The 12,140-nt window shown below is 47.0% G+C and overlaps 1 protein-coding gene across 1 annotated transcript; it reads left to right on the top strand.

Annotated features, from left to right (window-relative positions):
* The first annotated feature begins 6,069 nt into the window (after positions 1–6,069).
* On the top strand, positions 6,070–7,508 carry CHST12 (carbohydrate sulfotransferase 12). Its single transcript, XM_070955170.1, has one exon. It carries the CDS (start codon positions 6,108–6,110, stop codon positions 7,362–7,364), a length of 1,257 nt encoding a protein of 418 aa, XP_070811271.1. The 5' UTR covers positions 6,070–6,107; the 3' UTR covers positions 7,365–7,508.
* The last annotated feature ends 4,632 nt before the right edge of the window (positions 7,509–12,140 follow it).

Genomic DNA, 12,140 nt, shown 5'->3' with positions numbered 1-12,140 from the left:
TATTATGGGTTTGCCCCACTGTCTTTTCCAGATCATGGAGACCGGATTTTGTTGTGGGAAATGAAAGGTCCAACTGGAGTGCCAAGATTGGGTAACTGGGGAATTCTGGAAGTCCAGAGGTCTTAAAATTGACCAGGTTGGACATCTCTGAGTTAAACCAGCTGGGTCTCTGGCTGAGAATGCTGAATTCTCGCTCTTGGGCTTCTGGTGGTGTGCATAAATCTTTCCGGAAATGAAAAGGAGGAAGTCTAGAGCTTATTCTAGCCCTTCCTCCTGCAGAAATGGGACACACAATGCAGCTGTAATGCTCCATCCTCCTTTGGTGGGGCCGAAGTTGCTTCATTGCAGTTCCTGTCGTCTTTGTACACGGGGGTTTGTGAGAATGATCAAGCATAAATAGCTGTAGGTGCCTGGATATCTTCACCCTGTCTTTGAAGACTTCAGATGACGTTCTGAGTGGCTTGGGTCTTCAGCGCTCAGGATACTAGGAGTAGCGTCCTGGGGAACAGCAACTTGGAGGAAAGCTACGAAGTGGCCCCTTAGCTCAGAGTGGATCCCTTAGCTCAAGGTGTCCAACCTTGGCAACTTTTAAGACCTGTGGACTTCGATTCCCAGAATTCCTCAGCCAAACTTTGGAAATAAGATCTGCAATTTGGAACATTGATAAGGTTAGGGTTTAGAGAGCCGCTTTGGTCTAGTGGTTAAGGCACCAGGCTAGAAACCGGGAGACGGCGAGTTCTAGTCCCGTGTTAGCCATGAAAGCCAGCTGGGTGACGTTGGGCCAATCACCAGGAGACTGTGAGTTCTAGTCCTGCTTTAGGCATGAAAGCCAGTTGGGTGACTTTGGCCCAATCACCAGGAGATGGTGAGTTCTGGTCCTATCAGGAATGAAAGCCAGCTGGGTGATCTTAGGCCACTCACACTTTCTCCATCCAACCCTCTTCACAGGGTTGTCGTAGGGACAATAGGAGGAGGAAGGATACGTTCGCCACCTTGAGTTACTTATAAAAATAATAAAGGCGGGATACAGGTAAATAAATAGAGTTAGGGAACAACATCTCCATCGTGATGTCATTCAGTTGCTAGCATGACACGTCATAGTGATTTGTGTCAGTCATCTTAGTGAACAAGTTGAAGAGGGATGCTAAGATATAAGAAGGCTGGTTAAACTGCATGCCATAGAACCGAGTCCTGGGTTTCGGTGTTTTTTACACCTTTGGCAAATTTCTGCTCCAGTTTTTCCCTCCGCCCCATCCAACTGTCATCACTAAGTGCAAATGCCCTTTGCAGACCTGTGATGTGTTTCCAGCTTCTCCGGGGAATGAATGAGAAAGCTCCTACTCTTCTCCCCGTGGCTTTCCGTGAAGCAAACACTTTTTGGTTCACTTGAGTTTGTCCAGAATACCAAATAATTGGTTGCTTTGCTTTGCTTGTTGACAAAAATCCCCGCAGTCCTCCTCAAATTCTATTTTTAATGTGCAACCACTTATGAGTCACCTCAGGTTGGCCCAAGCCTTCTGGGTTGATGGAATCCAGTTTCTAGCCAAGGAAAGGGAGATTGCTTTGGTCAAAAGTAGCCTGTTGATTATTTCCGTGGATATCTTGAATGGGCCCCTGTTCATCCTGCAGTAGAACACAGGACATCATCAGAGTTGGAGGGGGCCTTGGAGGTCTTCTTGTCCAACCCCCTGCTCAAACAGGAGACTCTATACCATTACAGAGAATCTCCAGTGTCCAATCTCCAGTGATGGAGCATCCACAACTTCTGAAGGCAAGTTGTCCCACTGATTAATTGTTCTCACTGTCAGGCAGTTTCTCCTTAGTTCTAGGTTGGGGAATCTCTCTTTGATCAGCTTCCACCTCTTTCTTCTGGTCCTGCCTTCAGATGCTTTGGAGAACAGAACAGAACAAAATCACAGAGTTGGAAGGAACCTTGGAAGTCTTCTACTCCAATTCCCTGCTCAAGCAGAAGACCGTATACCATTTCAGACAAAGGGTCGTTCAATCTTTGCTTAAAAACTTCCAGTGTTGGAGCATTCACAACTTCTGGAGGCATCTTCTGTTCCACTGATTAATTGTTCTCACTAATCAGGAAATTTCTCCTTAGTTCTAGTTTGCTTCTCCCCGTCATTCATTTCCATCCATCGCTTCTTGCCTTGCCTTCTGGTGCTTTGGTAAAATAAGTGGGCTCGTTTTGCTTCCCTGAAGGTTCACCCTCTGCGCAATGCACATTGAACCTACTGTTGGCCTGAAGGCTGTAGAAACTTCATTGTTCTAAAAACAAGCCCACAGTCGGATGCTAAATTTGGCACTTGGCTCCTTTCTCTGCTTGAGCCAGGAAGGGCGTCGTGACCCGTGACTTCGCATGCTTTCAGTAACCGTGCAAGGAAGAGACCCCTCCAAAATCTTGGGTCTGTGAAACTCCAGACGTCTTCATGTGTTGTTGATTTTAAAAGTCAGAGCGAAATCCAGAGATGCAATCAGGGCGGACTCCTTCCCAAAGCAAACGCTCAATTTTCCATGTTTGTTTACATGTTTTCCCCTCGCATCTCATCCCGAAAAGAGCGTTTCCTATGTCTGCTTTGCTTCCTGTCAAATTCCACAGATGGAATTTCGCAGGAACCCAACCCGCTGGAGAAGCTGAAAGATACACCCTTCTTGCTTATTTCCAGAAAGCATTCCCAATTATTCTGATATACCGTATTTTTCGAAGTATAAGACGCACCGGTGTCAGGGGTGAAATGCTACCGGTTCGTACCGGTTCAGGCGAACTGTTAGTAAAAGAATGCTATTGGTTCGTACGAACCGAAAATTCTGCTTTCTTGCATGTGTGTATGCACAGTGCATGTTTGCGCAGAAAACCTGTGGCAGACCTTGGAGGATTTCACCACTGACCAGAGTATAAGACGCACCTTGGTTTTTGGGGAGGAAAATAGGGGGAAAAAATTCTGCCTACCAGGTATTCATCTGGCTAGCGTCCTTAGACTGGTCAGCTTCAGCACATTAGTTCACTTGCTGGTTTTGAGGTTGGGGCTAAAAAACAGCTTCTAAAGCACAGCTGATAGTCGGAGGGAGCAGCAATTAGAAAAGCAGGCAAAGCACGGAATATCGCTTTGCTCGCAAGCACCGCATTGGGCCTGAAAAACAGCTTCAAAAGCACAGCTGATCGTCGGAGGGAGCTCCAGTGACTAAAGCAGGTGAAGCACGGAAGGAGTAAGAGAAGGCAGCAGCTGTTCCTGGCAGCCATTTTGGGCACCGTGCATCATGTTTTCAGCCTTCAAACACATCGCATTTTCAGGTGGCGTTCTATGGCGATGTGCTTTGGGGATCCTTGCAGCCTCAAAGGGCTCTCAAATGGAGCGTTTGGAGGCTGAAAACGCGAAGCGCGGAGCCCAAAAACACAAGCCATTGTCGGTGGCAATCTCTGCAGCCAGGAAAAGGACGCACAGAGGCCACAGGGTGGGGGCCAGTGGGTGGGCGGGGTTACATTCGGAGTATGTAACCCATCCAAATTTTCAGCCTCTTTTAGGAGGGAAAAAAGTGCGTCTTATACTCCGAAAAATATGGTATTTACTTTCCAGGAAGAGATTGAGTCACCCTGGACTTGTTGGTCAATCCGATCGTGAAAATCCGATCGTGATTCCTTTTACCAAGTTGTTGTGAAGATTTAGTGATAAAGAAGGGAACAGCTGAGCTTCTTTAAAAGGTCTTCCAAAGGAGACAGGAAAAGGGATCAGGAAAAAGAAGAAGTTGCTTTTTGCCTAAAACTTTGTCCTCCAATCAAATCAAGCATTGAGAAACTTCCATTTTTTGGCATGGCTTGAAATTGCAAAGTGATTTCCTTCTTCAAAACAGCTGATCCTCATACGGTCTCCTTTTTTCTGAGTTAGGAGTCTCCAAACTTGGCAACTTTTAAGGCTTGTGGACATCAACTCCCCGAATTCCTTAGCCAGCAGGAGGAAGTCTAGGAATTGAAGTCCACAAGTCTTAAAAGTTGTCAAGTTTGAAGGGCCCCTGCTCTCAGGAGTCAGCAAGAAGGAGAAGACTTGGGGTAGGCGTTTCTTGGTGTGACGAAGCCTGTGAGTCACTTTTGGCGTGGAAGGAAAGTTTTATTATTTGGGGAGGAGGTTCCTTATCTTGGAAATCTGGTTGATTAAAACAAACAAACAAACCTAGAAACATTTTGCGGTGTTCTTTTTTTTTTGGATCATTTCTTTTCCTAAGACGGGCGTCAGCAACCTACAGCTCTGGAGCCGCATGTGGCTCTTTCACCCCTCTGCTGTGGCTCCCTGTCACTCAAAATATTCTTCACAACCGCTAATGTGCGACACCCGCCAGCCCACAATTTATTGAGCTTTTCAACTCCCAGTTAGCCCAACCATGGATAAATTCAAGAAAAGGAAAGTTTCAGAAGAAAACAGAACAGTTTAATTCAACTACATATGCTAGTTTGTGGCCGCTCAAGAAATAGTCAGGCACGGGAAGAGTTTTGTGGCTCCCGATGTTTTCTTTTCTGTGGGAAATGGATCCAAATGGCTCTTTGAGTATTTAAAGTTGCAGTCCTAAGAAATCAGGACTTCAGAATCAGCTTCTGAAACAAATTTCCGGACTTCCATCTATCCCAGGTTTTAAAGGAACAGAAACTTCCTTTGATTGTATCTAATTCTGGACTCAGAAATTCACCAGTTTGCCAGCCGAGATATTTCAAAACAGGAGGAAAGCAGCTTAGAAACAGATGAAATCTCGGTGCTGCGGATTCCAATTTGTGGCGATCGTGTTTACCGAAGGGGAAAGGTTATCGCATTATCACCAGAGGGGAAATTCACTTTTTGCGAGAAGTAGCTCTGAAAAGGGCTGTTGATAAAAAACAGTGAAACTCAGATAACACAAAATTGCCACAGGGAAAGAGAGAGAGAGAGAGAGAGAGAGAGAGGTGAACTTTGGTCTCGGAAGAGAGCTGGGTCAATCCAGAAAAAAAAAATCAATTCTGGATTAGGGTGGATAGTGCCAGAGCAATCATACCACGCGTGAAATGCTTTAATACAAGTTTTATCTACAGTGGTTTGAAATGGGTTCTGCTTCATTGTGTTGTTGTTTTTTCGTCCACCTTTTAAAATTTCAGGTGTAGCTGCAGATTGAAATAGACCGAACAATCAATAGACGAGACTCTCTGCAGCTCTGGGTTGAACTGTGTGAGTCCATGGTGCTCTCTGAACTTGCTGTTTTCACACAGGCGTTTTAGCTACCCAGCTGGGTAGCATCATCAGTGCAGCACTGAAGATGTTACGATGGAAGAGAATATTTTACAGTCCAGGGTTGAACGCGTTGAATTGTGGTGTCCTTGATGCTACGTTTGCTGGTGCTCTTGCAAATGTTTCATTATCAAACTAGGTAACACAGTCAGTGCTAGAAGGGAGTGAGGTTTGTGGAGTGAAGAAAGAGGAGGAGGAAAATAACTGTGGGATCCTTGAGGCTCCCCCTGCTTGGTGGTTTCTTGTAGACATTTCATTACCCAACTAGGTAACATTGTCAATGCTAGAAGGGAGTGGGATTTGCAGAGAGGAGGAGGAGGAGGAGGAAGAGGAGGAGGAAAATGACTGGGATCCTTGGTGCTTTCTGAGCTTGGTGGTTTCTTGCAGACGTTTCATTACCCAATTAGGTAACATCATCAGTGTTAGAAGGGAGAGCATTCAGAAAGCAAACCCCACTTCCTTCTAGCATTGACAATGTTACCTAGTTGGGTAATTAAACGTCTGCAGGAAAACCACCAAGCCCGGAGAGCATCAAGCACTCCACTGAAGATACTACCTAGCTGAGTAATGAAACATCTGCACAGAAACAACTAAACGCAAAGAACAAGAAGAGCTCCTCGCATACCAGCCTTCTCCAATTCTCCAGAATTCCATTTGAGGTTAGGCTGGAGAAGGCTGGCCTGTTCCGTGTTTTCTCTCTAACAATGTTTGCGAAAAATAACACTCAACGTTGTGTTTTTGGTACCCCCTGCAGGTTGTGACCATCCCAATCAAAGCCATGTTGGATTCCAGAGGTTTTCCGTTGAGTTGGAGATGAGCTCGGCGAGGAAGTAGCTGAAGATCCCACCTGGCAGAATGACCAAGGCACGGCTTTTCCGCCTCTCGGTGGTCCTCGGCTCCATTTTCATGATCTTGTTGATCATCGTGTATTGGGACAATGTCGGGACCGCACATTTCTACCTCCACACCACCCTCTCGAGGCCTCAGGGGGTGCTCCCCACAGCGGGGAAGGACAACCCAGCTTCTCTGCTGGAGATGGACGACTTTTTGGAGAACCTTTTAAATTCCAACCTGAAAAAGAACATGGATGTGGGCCGGAAGGCAGAGAAACCCAAGCCGCCCTTGCGTGCTTCAAGCAAACCCGGGGTCAGCAACTTGGAGGAGAATGTCAGAGGCTATGACTGGCCCACCCGGGAGACCAACATGGTGCTGGACCAAGCAAAGTTGCAGAAGGAGAGACGGCAGATGTTGCAGGACTGGTGTGCCAATTCCAGCTTCTCCTTCCCGACCAAGGAGAGGACCTTCGATGACATTCCTAACTACGAGCTCAACCACCTCATCGTCGATGACCGTCATGGCATCATCTACTGCTACGTCCCCAAAGTGGCCTGCACCAACTGGAAGCGGGTGATGATTGTCCTGAGCGAAAGCTTAATGGATCAAGGCGTCCCCTACGTTGACCCTTTGGACATTCCCCGCGAGAACGTCCACAACACCAGCACCCACTTCACCTTCAACAAATTCTGGCGCCGCTACGGCAAGTTCTCCCGCCACCTCATGAAGATCAAGCTCAAGAAGTACACCAAGTTCCTCTTCGTCCGGGACCCTTTCGTTCGGCTGATCTCGGCCTTCCGGAGCAAATTTGAGTTGGCCAACGAGGAATTCTACCGCCGGTTTGCCATCCCCATGCTCAAGCTCTACTCCAACTACAGCAGCCTGCCGACGTCGGTGAGCGAAGCCTTCGAGGGTGGTTTCCGCGTCTCCTTCTCAGACTTCATCCAGTACTTGCTGGACCCTCGGACAGAAAAATTGGCCCCTTTCAACGAGCACTGGAGGCAGGTGTACCGCCTGTGTCATCCCTGCCAGATCGACTATGACTTTGTCGGCAAACTGGAGACCTTGGATGAAGACGCCACGTACCTGTTGCAACTTCTCAAGGTGGACCATCTTCTCCACTTCCCTCCCAGCTACCGGAACAGGACAGCCAACAGTTGGGAGGAGGACTGGTTCGCTAAAATCCCCATGGCGTGGCGACAGCGGTTGTACAAACTCTACGAGGCCGATTTCGTACTTTTCGGATATCCTAAACCAGAAAACCTGCTCAAAAACTGAGCAAGAGCGAGGTGGAGGAGTGTTCCCCCCCCAAATCCCAAAGAATCCTCCTTATTTGATGTCCCCCAAATCAGGGGGTCCCCCATTTCCAGGTCGTGGCCTGGGACTGGGCTGCGGCCTATTCAGAACCGGGCCACATGAGTAGAAGGTGAGTGTGCACACACAGCTCGATTTGCGTGAGCGGTGGGCACTCCCTCTCGTGCGTGCAGGAAGCTCCATTTGGGGGAGCAGCAGGTGTGCCCACTGCTCGCCCAAATGGAGCTTCACAAACACGCATGAGTGCCCCTCACTCACGCAAATGGAGCTTCATGCACGTGTGCGAGTGTTTGCCATTTGCACAAATGGAGCTTCACAAATGCTCACAAGCGCCCGTCACATGTGCAAATGGAGCTTCACATGCGTGCGTGAGAGGCCACCGCTCATGCCAGTCGAGCTGCAGGTGTGAGCACGCATGCTTGCCGCTCACACAGAACCATTTCCTCTCCCCCCCCACCAGTCTGCAAAGCTGGAAAGGTTGGGGACCACTGCCCCCAAATAACAAGGTCGCTCCTGGTGGCTCTCCACAAGTGTCCCTTTTTCTCAGGGGTGAAATGTAAAATTTGTTACTACTGGTTCTGTGGGCGTGGCTTGGTGTGTATGTGGGGGGGTAATGTGATGGTGGGTGTGGCCAACTTTTTCTTTTTTTTAAACTTTGCAAAGCATTTTTTCTACAACCTCTTCAAAAATGCTTTGAAAAGCCTCTGCCGATCAGGCAACACAGCTGGGATCGTCAGAGTGGCTTTTAAAGGCATTTTTTTTTCCTACAACCGCTTCGGCTGAAGAGGTTGCAGAAAAAAATGCTTTGAAAAGCCTCTGACGATCCCAGCTGAGCCGCGCGATCATCAGAGGCTTTTTTTTTTTTTTACTTTTAAACGCATTTTTTCGATGGAAGAGGTGGTAGAAAAAATGCTTTTAAAAGAAAAGAAAGAAAAAGCCTCTGATGATGATGCAGCTCAGCTAGGTATGGTGGGGGGGGGGGAGCACGCAGGGATTTTTGCTACCAGTTCTCCGAACCACCTGCCGCCATTGCTACCGGATCGGGCGATCCGGTCCGAACCGGGAGCATTTCACCCCTGCTTTTTCTACAGCCTTTTACACATTGCTCGGTGGCGAGCTCCTAAAACCTTCCGCAGAAAAAGTTCTCAAACCCCCTCTTTGGTTTTTTTTGTCCAGTGTGACCTCTTTATTTTTGCCATTGTCTTACGATCCAGTGGGTGCTGCCGCTGTTTTATGTTGATGCTTTTTCACGGTGCGTCTAAAACAAATGGAAAGAAAGAATTAATATATTAAAGAAAAATATTTAATACGGAGCCTGCCGTGGGAAGGAAGAACGAAAAAGTGTGTCCCCTTTATGTTGCTTCTGGTCAACCTGACCCCCAACCCCAGCCCGGAAGGTGGGATACGGTGAAAACAATGCTGCGTGTTTAGAGTCACAGATGGGAAAGCATCAGATTGATTCTTGGCTGTAGTCGTGTGTATAAATTTATTTATTTATTTACTTATTTACTTACTTATTTATTTCCTCCCTTTATTTTTTACAAATAACCCAAGGTGGTGAACATATCCAACACAGCTTCCTTCTCCTATTTTCCCCACAACAACCCTCTGAGGTGGGATGGGCTGAGAGAGAAGGACTGGCCCAAAGTCACCTAGATGGCATTCATGCCTGAGGCGGGACTAGAACTCACCATCTCCTGGAGATTGGCCCAAAGTCATCCAGCTGGCTTTCACGCTTAAGGTGAGACTAGAACTCACCGTCACCAGGTGATTGGCCCAAAGTCATCCAGCTACCGCACTTTCGTCTCTTAAGGTAGGACTAGAACTCACCTTCTCCTGGTGATTGGCCCAAAGTCATCCAGCTGCCTTTCATGCTTAGGGTGGGACTAGAATTCACCGTCACCAGTTGATTGGCCCAAAGTCATCCAGCTACCGCACTTTCGTCTCTTAAGGTAGGACTAGAACTCACCTTCTCCTGGTGATTGGCCCAAAGTCATCCAGCTGCCTTTCATGCTTAGGGTGGGACTAGAATTCACTGTCACCAGTTGATTGGCCCAAAGTCATCCAGCTACCGTACTTTCGTCTCTTAAGGTAGGACTAGAACTCACCATCTCCTGGTGATTGGCTCAAACTCTCCCAGCCGGTTTCAATTTTTTTTTTTCATTTTAAAAAACGCTACAAATATTCCAAAAGTTTTATTTTGAAAGGTTTTTGGAAAAAGCCCGCGGGGGGGGGGGGGGGAGAAATCATTAACCAGGTTCACTGGCCTTCTAAACCATGGCTTCCTCTGTCAAAGCATAGTACGAAGTGTGCGACAGTCCCGATGGACTTTGCAAGGGACCAACTGTCTCAGGCCACAATTGTTGGTGAAGAACCCATCCTAGTGAAGGATCTCTCTAACTTGGGTTTCAACAAATCATCCCATGATCTTTAAGCCTGTTTCCCAGGAATTGCTGGGACCCGATCTCTTCACAGCTGTGTGGAATCCTGGTCTACAGAAAAACACAAGCAGAGATTCTTTGGGGCAACCAATCTTAAAGGCACTGTCTTTGAGTCCGTTCAAAGATAGTTCCGCAGAAGCTGGGAGTTTAGAAGACCCCAACATTGGTAAAATAACTCCCCCTGCCCCAAATGCCACTGGATATCTCAGCCATTAGATATCAAGAGCTGTGGTGGCGCAGTGGTGAGAGTGCAGTACTGCAGGGTATTTCTGCTGCCTGCCGGCTGCCTGCAATTTGGCAGTTCAAATTTCACTGGCTCAAGGTTGACTCAGCCTTCCATCCTTCCGAGGTTGGTAAAATGAGGATCCAGATTATTGGGGGCAAGAGGCTGACTCTGTAAACTGCTTAGAGAAGGCTGTAAAAGCACTATGAAGCGGTATATAAGTCTAAGTGCTATTGATAGTCCTTCCTTCCTTCCTTCCTTCCTTCCTTCCTTCCTTCCTTCCTTCCTTCCTTCCTTCCTTCCTTCCTTCCTCCCTCCCTCCCTCCCTCCCTCCCTCCCTCCCTCCCTCCCTCCCAGAGATTAGAATGCAGCATTGCAGGCTAACTCTGCCCACTGCAAGCAGTTCGATCTTGACCAACTCAAGGTTGACTCAGCCTTCCATCCTTCCGAGGTTGGTAAAATTAGGACCCAGATTATTGGGGACAAGAGGCTGACTCTGTAAACCGCTTAGAGAAGGCTGTAAAAGCACTATGAAGCGGTATATAAGTCTAAGTGCTATTGCTATTGAGACCCACCTTGGAATGTTTTTGGCCGTTTTAAGTGCATTCCTTTTAACACTTGCAATTCCAGTTATGTAAATATTGCACAGAATTTGGAATTCGGCAAGCGTCCCCTCCCTCTTCCTTCATTCTCCCCCCACTCTCAATTTTGTGGAAGGAGACCCCAAGTCTTCCTCCTGCAATATCCCTGGAGCCAGGAAGAACTAGATTCTTCATAGCTCCTGAGCGGCTTCAACTCTCCGCATGAGGAGCAGCTGATAGTAAGACATATAAATCTGCCCTTTTGCAGTTTTGCTTTTGCTGCCAAAATCTGGAATGTGTGACTCACTCTTGGAGAAAAACAAGGCAAGGGCCTTGTCAGGTTTTTGCAAGGAAAAGATAAACAAGGGTAGATTGCCAAAAAGCCATCCTGAATATATTCATTTTTGACAGTCTTGTCATTTTTCGACACGAGACGGAAGAGACCGGGAAAAAGCAGAGAGAGTGTGTGTTGTTGTTGAAGCAAAATTAGGAACTGTGCTTGGGCTAAGGAATGTGGCAAACAGGAACAGTTTGAAATATCTTGGGTAGAAAAGGTCTGGAAATCCTCAAAAGGGAACAACATGTTTCTGTGTAGTTACTATTCATCGGTCTTAATGTAAAAATTTATAACCAGAGAATCTGGGTGTTTTCCAGATCTTTAAAAGAGGCCTGGCCCTCAACACTTCTAGGTTTCAGGAATGAGAGAAGCAAAGTCACCAAGAATCCAGAAGATGCTCTCCTGAAGTTCTTCTTTGGGCCACCAGTGTGTATCAAGTGAACTCAGGACCTTGGGAGGTGGGTTGGAGGTCCAGTGAGGTCCTTTGGACCAGAGTTCCACACCTGTTGGGACAAAGCAACAGGAAGGACTACCACAAGAAACTAGGAACCGAGAATCTTCTATCCATTCAATCTCCGAGTGAATGTTTTCAGTGGCCAGGTGAGATGCCTTCTCCAGGAGCATCCCAAATAAGCAACCTGTCAAACGTGAATGTTTATATCACTCTTCTGTGAAAAAAGAACCCTTTAGGGCATTTAAATCTTCCTCCAATGGCAAGCCACCATCAACTCGGTCTATTGCCTAAAATTGATGAGGAGGTTCTGCCCAGGAGTGAAAGGCAGATAGATAAGTTGTGGTGAGTGAGCCTAGAAAAATAAAATATGGATTTAAGAAGGAGAAGGAAAAGGAAAAGGAGGAGGAGGAGGAGGAGGAGGAGAAGGAGGAGGAGGAGGAGGAGGAGGAGAGGAGGAGGAGAGGAGGAGGAGGAGGAGGAGGAGGAATAATAATAAAATAATACTAATACTAATAATAATACTAATAATAATAATAATATTATAATAATAATAATGGGATAAGTCATGGGAACATAAAGTGGAAAAAGTTATAGAAAATGAGAAGGTGAAGATCTTGTGGGACTTTCGAATACAGACGGATCGTCACTTGGAACACAACACGCCAGATATCACAGTTGTCGAAAACCGAAACGTACAATTTATT

The sequence above is a fragment of the Pituophis catenifer genome, unplaced genomic scaffold, assembly GCF_029215685.1.
Source record: "Pituophis catenifer annectens isolate HBS135680 unplaced genomic scaffold, rPitCat1.0.hap2 SCAF_16, whole genome shotgun sequence".
NCBI classification, from domain to species: Eukaryota; Metazoa; Chordata; class Lepidosauria; order Squamata; family Colubridae; genus Pituophis; species Pituophis catenifer.
Note: the sequence above shows the minus strand (reverse complement) of the source record. Positions and strands in the feature narration are given on the sequence as shown.